General features: G+C 45.7%; 1 protein-coding gene across 16 annotated transcripts in view; it reads right to left on the bottom strand.

The window, feature by feature from the left end:
* Positions 1-310: 310 nt before the first annotated feature.
* The window catches only part of ADGRF5 (adhesion G protein-coupled receptor F5), a 47384-nt gene continuing 39932 nt past the window's right edge, over positions 311-7762 (bottom strand). For all 16 annotated transcript variants that reach the window (XM_083495056.1, XM_083495041.1, XM_083495050.1 and 13 more), the window contains 4 exons: positions 6752-6793; positions 6597-6656; positions 3315-3399; positions 311-2131 (listed from right to left, as the gene is read on the bottom strand). In XM_083495056.1, the coding sequence (XP_083351182.1) occupies positions 2049-2131; positions 3315-3399; positions 6597-6656; positions 6752-6793 (270 nt within the window). In that variant the 3' untranslated portion in view covers positions 311-2048. The remainder of the gene's footprint in view (positions 2132-3314; positions 3400-6596; positions 6657-6751; positions 6794-7762) is intronic.

The following is a 7762-nucleotide window of genomic DNA, read 5'->3' as shown; positions in this document are numbered from 1 at the left end:
TTCACAAAGAGATAGAAGTCACACAGTGTTTCCAGTACGCCTCCAGTTTGGACCAGGAATACAGAGTAGAATAATAATGTTTTCTGGACTCCTACTCCGTCTTGTCTAGTGCCAGTTAAGAGCCATCTCTGAATTTATCTGTGGAACTGACTGCTGTGGCATGTAGAACGGAACCACCTGAAGCAGCTTCTCCTGTGGACTGCGTACCTCAAGGGGAAACTGCTGGCATGAAACAAAAGCTGGCAAGCAGCAATTCAGCAACTATCTATAGTTGCTGTTTTAAAAGAAATGGTTAACGGAGGGCAAGGTGTTTGTTTAAGCATGGTGCAAGCACCTTTTATTAAGTATGACCATAAATAAATATATATTTACATGTTTACAGAAAAATTAGAAATTTCCCCTTCATTTTAGTAAAGCAAGGTGTATAACTGGAAATTGTTCTCTACTATAAAAGTAAAGTGCTTTATAGAGGGCAGTTTACACAACTGACTTGCTAGTCCCAGTACTCTTTCTTAAGCAGAAGTCCTACTTCATTCAGCTTCACTCTTTCCTGTGCAGTCAGTGTAGCCTTGTCTCCTGGTGTCCCATCGGCCCTTGTGGGCGCTACAGGAATCCCCTCCCTCGCCCCCTCAAGGCCTCAAAGCCAGTGTGGTGTAGTGGTTAAGAGCGGTGGACTCGTAATCTGGGGAACCGGGTTCGTGTCTCCGCTCCTCCACATGCAGCTGCTGGGTGACCTTGGGCCAGTCCCACTTCTCTGAAGTCTCTCAGCCCCACTCACCTCACAGAGTGTCTGTTGTGGGGGAGGAAGGGAAAGGAGAATGGGAGCCGCTTTGAGACTCCTTCGGGTAGTGATAAAGCGGGATATCAAGTCCAAACTCTTCTTCTCCTGTCCACCTGCCACGCTTTGCTTGGCCTTGGGCTGCTCCTGGAAGCGGAGCCCCCCAGCGGCCTTCAGGAGACAAAGCCTGTGCTGCCCAGCACCTTTGGAAACCGGAGGGAGTGAGGAGAGAGGGGATGAGCTGGGGAGGGGAAGAGGGGAAGCCACAGAGCCCAGGGGGAATTTCTTTTCCATAAAATGCCACTGCAGGGGGCTCTACACTGTGTGGTGGGGGGGGGGGCTTAATGGTAGTGCAAATTACAATCCAGACTGAGACTCCAACAGGGAGCAAAAGGTGAAAACACATTATGCCCCACATATGAGGGTCCTGATGCACATCAGCCCCTTGGGCCTGCCATTCAGTGCTGAAAGCAGCCCAGTTCATTTCAGTCAGAACATGTTTCGCATTTTTCAATTGGCTGTTGCAATGCAAATTGCTGGGGTTTGTCTGTGGTGTGTCCGTGTTTCCACATGCGTATCTGAACATCAGTTTTCTTCCAGTGAAGTTGGTATTTTATTGTGCTTTTTGAGAACAAATGCATTGTTTGGCTCAAACTTAACTGTGTTAGCTTCTTGAGCAATTTACTTGTGCTTTGTACTAGCAAGGTCCTCAAACCACCATTTTGTAGGAGGGCCCACAACAGTTTTTCTGATTTTCCAGATGTGCCTATGAAAAGTTTGTATGTATGAAAAGTTTGGGCGGTCTTACTTCAATCATTGCAAAAAGCACAAAAAACAAACCCACCCAGAAATGCTACAATCCAGCAAGGAACTCGTCTGAGTGTCCTGGATACCTACTTTGCTGTGCTGTATCTCTCACTCTGCCCTGAACGCCAGAGTGCCCAGTTGCTCTGGCACATCTCCTGGTCCCATGACTGCAACAGGGCTGGGGAAAACATGACATGTGCTGAAGGATTAGCAGGGCTCTGGCACAAGACGGCATTCAGATTCTTACGGCGTTGGGACCCTCATCACTGAATTTCTTCTAGCATCAAGCAGATATTATAATTAACTTTCCAGACAGTGCATGGTATAGCGAAGAAATATTTTGTTAAACTAATACGCCACAGTTCTTTACAGCCTATACGAAGTCCATGCTTCCATTATCCACCAATTATTTCCATGCTTATTGCCACATCAGGGGAAAGAGCCCGGAGGTCTTCCAAGCTTCTCAGTTTAGCAAAGAATATGCCTTTGAAGTGCTTTCAGAAGCTGAAGAAGATGCTGGTTCTGTAGAAGAGACCTGATATTTTCCTGCAGGACACAAAGGCAAAGTAATGTTCAAAAAATGTTGTTTCATTATTGGACATGTAAATCACACACACAAACCCCTGCTCTGCCACTGTCAATGTGGCTGGCTGTTGCCAGAAAGCGCTCTTCTTGCTTGTTTAAGAGAACACAGCATAAAGTTAAACATTACTGCTTGAACAGTGTGCAGGAATAAACCACATTCAATTGTACTGCAGTCACCATCGGTTTCCTTGCCGTGTACAGTATGCTTTGTCCTTTCTATCCTCCAAAGCCATATTCACAGAGGAGGGGGCTATCAGCGGCCCCCTAGCCAGGATGGCTCGGCTCTGCCTGCACAGATGGAGACAGCAATGCTCCTGCTCACCACTTGCTGGAAACCATGAGAGGGGAGGGAGCTGCTCTTGGGCTCATGTTTTGCTCCCTGGTTTCCCACAGGCATCTAGTTGGCCACGTGGCAATAGGATGCTGGTCTAGCTGGGCAGGGCCTCATCCAGCAGACTCCCACCTTATGCCTGGCTGAAGGGCGGCTTCGATTAAGGCAGAGCTGTCCCTCTGCTCAACTCTGGAATGGGGCCAGGGTCCCCGCAGCCACAGGAAGACCCTGAAATGGGGGGCAGGTCTTGGGGTAGAGAGAGGATGGCGCTGATCCAGCCTAGGATATGCTGGATTGCAAGTCTGTCTCGCTGCTGTTGAGTGGCAGCATTTGACCTGATCTGTGCCCAGACTCAAGCTCATGCGGCCATTGGGGTCTGTTTAGAGCCCAGGCCCCCTCCCCTTCCTCACTGTCTGCTGCCACTGCAGTGGTGCCCTCTAAGGGTGGGAGTTTGGATTGCACCCTAATTCTGAGCTGTTGAAGGCCATCCAAGACAATGTTGTACGTGGGTCTCCATTGCTGAAGTGCAGCCTTTTAGGCACTGTTATCGCAGAGGCCCCCAACTGCTTTTGGAGGCTGATGGTAACCATGCTTGGAAAGCGCCTTCCCCTCTTAATGAACTGCACCATCAGGGCATCACTTCCAGCAAGCAATGCTTTGCGCATCTGGCTTCTACGGCATATCCGGCTTCTTGATGTTTTAGCACAGCAATTGGCCTTGCAGTGCCTTGAAATGGCATGAATCTGAAGGCCCAACATACAGAAGGACATTTGAAATTGTACAAGGAAGTTGGTTGCTGATTACATACTGTACCTGTTTTGCCAAACCAGTTGTTTAAAGTTTTTGAGAATGGAGAACTGATGGAAAGCATAGGCGCTGACATGCCTTGGGATGTTGACTGTAAGACACAAGCACATATTAGTGAAGAGCAAGCAGCATTTTCTATAGGACAGGCTTTTATTTCGTCTTAGCTTTAATCTGGCAATTGTAAAAAACCTCAAACTTAAAACTAAGTTAACTAACTTAAAACTAAGGATTGTCAAATTGAGCCCTGAACCAAATCAGGGGGCCCTTGCACAGTCCTAGTGCAAACCATAAGCACAGATAGAAAAGTGTTGGAGATAGCAAACATGTCCCTTGCACCAGAGTATGTATGGCAGAGCCACATGGACCACCGAGGGCAGCTGCCCTTTTAGTCCCACCCCAAACTTTGTGTTCCTCCCTTTAACTATTCCCCATGGTGCATATGTAGCCTGACAAAGTCCAAGGGTCTTATTCACATGCAGCCCCAGCACACAAACAGGAATTTGCACACAGAGCTTTCTATACAACCAAAGAAAAAGGATCCAACATTGTCTGAAAGCACACTGGGGGCTGCCAACAGGGCATTTAAAGGTGTCGTGGTGCTCAGAAAGGCCTTCATTGGCACCCCAGGGCAGGAGGGCCACTCTGAGCTTGCTAGCTTTCTTTTAAGTATTTAGCAATCTTAGGAAGTTATCAAACAAAACTTGCAGGTCCTCTTCAAGGCAATTTCTGTGAAATGAGACAGGCTGGCTGCTCCAATTGATAAGTTGCTCAAGAGTCCTCAAGAGCCGCTAATTTCTCCCCATCTGTAGTGAACGCTTCCTGCTTTTGTCTTACTTTCAAGTTCTTGGACCCTACATTGCTTGCCCTTCCTTTCCCCTAGATGCTAGGATGCATCTTCCATGGAGTGGGTTTCTCTGAGATCAGGTAGTCCCTAGGAGTTATTTCCTGCAAGAACTGCTACACAATAAGTGTGAATGAATGCTGAATAATCACCCTTCCCCCACCCCCCAACAAATGTAAATACTTTACAAAAAATGCTAAGGCACATCTCCTGCTTTGTTGTTGTTTAGTTGTTTAGTCATGTCCGACTCTTTGTGACCCCCTGGACCAGAGCACGCCAGGCACTCCTGTCTTCCACTGCCTCCCTCATGCTGGTAGCTTCGAGAACACTGTCCAACCATCTCGTCCTCTGTCATCCCCTTCTCCTTGCGCCCTCCATCTTTCCCAACATCAGGGTCTTTTCCAGGGAGTCTTCTCTTCTCATGAGGTGGCCAAAGTATTGGAGTCTCAGCTTCACAATCTGTCCTTCCAGTGAGCACTCAGGGCTGATTTCCTTAAGAATGGATGTGTTTGATCTTCTTGCAGTCCATGGGACTCTCAAGAGTCTCCTCCAGCACCATAATTCAAAAGCATCCATTCTTCGGCGATCAGCCTTCCTTATGGTCCAGCTCTCACTTCCATACATCACTACTGGGAAAACCATGGCTTTAACTATACGGACCTTTGTTGGCAAGGTGCTGTCTCTGCTTTTAAAGATGCTAGGTTTGTCATTGCTTTTCTCCCAAGAAGCAGGTGTCTTTTAATTTCGTGACTGTTGTCACCATCTGCAGTGATCATGGAGCCCAAGAAAGTAAAATCTCTCACTGCCTCCATTTCTTCCCCCAGGAGGTGGCCATGATCTTCGTTTTTTTGATGTTGAGCTTCAGACCATATTTTGCACTCCCCTCTTTCACCCTCAATAAGAGGTTCTTTAATTCCTCCTCACTTTCTGCCATCAAAGTTGTTTCATCTGCATATCTGAGGGTGTTGATATTACTTCCAGCAATCTTAATTCTGGCTAGGGATTCATCCAGCCCAGCCTTTCGCATGATGAATTCTGCATATAAGTTAAATAAGCAGGGAGACAATATACAGCCTTGTCGTACCCCTTTCCCAATTTTGAACCAATCAGTTGTTCCATATTCAGTTCTAATTGTTTCTTCTTGTCCCACATAGAGATTTCTCAGGAGACAGATGAGGTGATCAGGCACTCCCATTTCTTTAAGAACTTGCCATAGTTTGCTGTGGTCGACACAATCAAAGGCTTTTGCATAGTCAATGAAGCAGATGTAGATGTTTTTCTGGAACTCTCTAGCTTTCTCCATAATCCAGCGCATGTTTGCAATTTGATCACTGGTTCCTCTGCCTCTGCGAAATCCAGCTTGCACTTCTGGGAGTTCTCGGTCCACATACTGCTTGAGCCTGCCTTGTAGAATTTTAAGCATAACCTTGCTAGCGTGTGAAATGAGTGCAATTGTGCAGTAGTTGGAGCATTCTTTGGCACTGCCCTTCTTTGGGATTGGGATGTAGACTGATCTTCTCCAATCCTCTGGCCACTGCTGAGTTTTCCAAACTTGCTGGCATATTGAGTGTAGCACCTTAACAGCATCATCTTTTAAAATTTTAAATAGTTCAGCTGGAATACCATCACTTCCACTGGCCTTGTTATCTGCAGTGCTTTCTAAGGCCCATTGGACTTCACTCTCCAGGATGTCTGGCTCAAGGTCAGCAACCACGCTACCTGGGGTGTGCGAGCCATCCATATCTTTCTGGTATAGATTCCTTTGTGTATTCTTGCCACCTCTTCTTGATGTCTTCTGCTTCTGTTAGGTCCTGCTATGTAGGAGCTAAATTAAGAATTCACCATATAGGTAACTCACAGTGCAATGGCATGCGTGTTTACTCAGGGATGCTGAATAGTAGCCTAGCCTTTGGTTTAGGGGTAGCATGGGGCGGGGGAATTGGGTTCTTATGCTTTTAGCGGCTGTATGGCAGGCAGAAATTCAACAGATCAAGCCTTTTTTAGTAAGGAAATACAACTATGAGAAATGTTTCTCCATGACAGTACTCTGTCTAATCGTGTGTTATGCCATGCCCGCACAGGAGCCATCCAAATGTTGCCACTGATTCAAAAAGGTTAGCAGCCCCTGCTGTAAACCATTATGCCTTAAACATAAGAAAGACAGTCCATTACAAAATCCTGTTTGATGAGGATGGTGGTGATGGTGATATGTTTTTTCCATTCCCTCATTCCCTCCCTTTTCCTTATTGTGAACAGTTTCAAACACATACTGTTTATAAAGGTTGATAAAATAAAGGTTTTCTCATTCATTGTTGAGGGATTAAAATCAGAGAGAGTCTATTAAAAATTAGGCAGAGTACAGTGCTTCCATTAGCAGTGGATATCTTCTGCAATTAGAAGGGCACCTTTGGCTCCAACCCACTATTTATTCCTGGAAATAATACTACCTTTGTGTGTTGTGAACTCCAGCTGGAGAGGGAACACTTTTTCCACAGAGCTTCCCATACCTGCACATTTGAAACAGAGGAAAGCCAATATCAAATAATCTCTGCAATTCAATATAATAAAATAAAGCTTTAATATTTTAAAATTCATTTCCTACCGTTCTATCTGAGAGGATTCCAAGCAGCAGAATGAATAATCCCTGCAAAATATTTTCATATTAATATTATACACATTTGTAAAACGGCACCCTAGATGCCTGAATCTAAAGGCCAAAGGATCTCTAATGTAATTCCAAAGAAAGATCAGCATTTCTGAACACTGATTGCCAAAGTGTATGGGGGAAAACATGGAGCCTAGGAGAAAAATAAGCGAGAAGGTTTGGATAACATTCTGGGGATTACAAACTAATCCTGATAACAAGCTTCAAAAGGTCAACAAGCAACATACTGGGGAAGAGACCTCACATTGCAATCCTATGCGTTTCCTACTGAGTTCAATGAGACTTAGTCCCTGTTAAGTGGGATCAGAATTGTAGTATAACAGACCCTCCAAGTACCCCTATTTTTCCAGGGTCAGTTCCAGTTTCTGATTTGATCCTGGAATGAGACCTCCCCAGGTATAGGGCAGTATATTAAACAAACAAAAACAAACAAACAAACACATATATAATGGAACAAGGAATCTTTCACAAACATTTGCTCCGCATGCAATTCTGGATTCCATCTAGAGGTGACTTTGAACTCACAGTCACAGGTGTTAATTTAGGATCAGGGCTGGCACTACAGTGCCTTGATCTCAGCATTTCTCAGGTCAGGAAATATATACTTATAGTAAGTTTAATAGGAATATGCCCAGGAGAAACAGGCCTGGGTCATAGGTCATGTGATGGCACAGGCTCTAGGAAAGGAGACTGCAGCCCCTTCACTCCTCCTGGGTTGTGTCAACAGGAGTGTGTGAACCTGCACTTACATTGCTAGCAAAGTCTATTCAAACTCCTGAAGGGGGGGGCAAGGTAAGGGGGGTAGCAGTCTAAGACATAGAGCAACAAAGATAGGGCCAGGCTCAGTTAACGGCTCACTATCACAGTATTCCACCAGATTTTGGCCATTTCCTCTCTAGGATGGGCAAGAGGAGAATGGGGCCAGGCTTAGCTGAGAAGTCCAAATTC

This window comes from Podarcis liolepis (genome assembly GCF_965112155.1).
Source record: "Podarcis liolepis genome assembly, chromosome: 3".
NCBI classification, from domain to species: Eukaryota; Metazoa; Chordata; class Lepidosauria; order Squamata; family Lacertidae; genus Podarcis; species Podarcis liolepis.
This window is presented reverse-complemented; position numbering and strand designations above follow the sequence as displayed.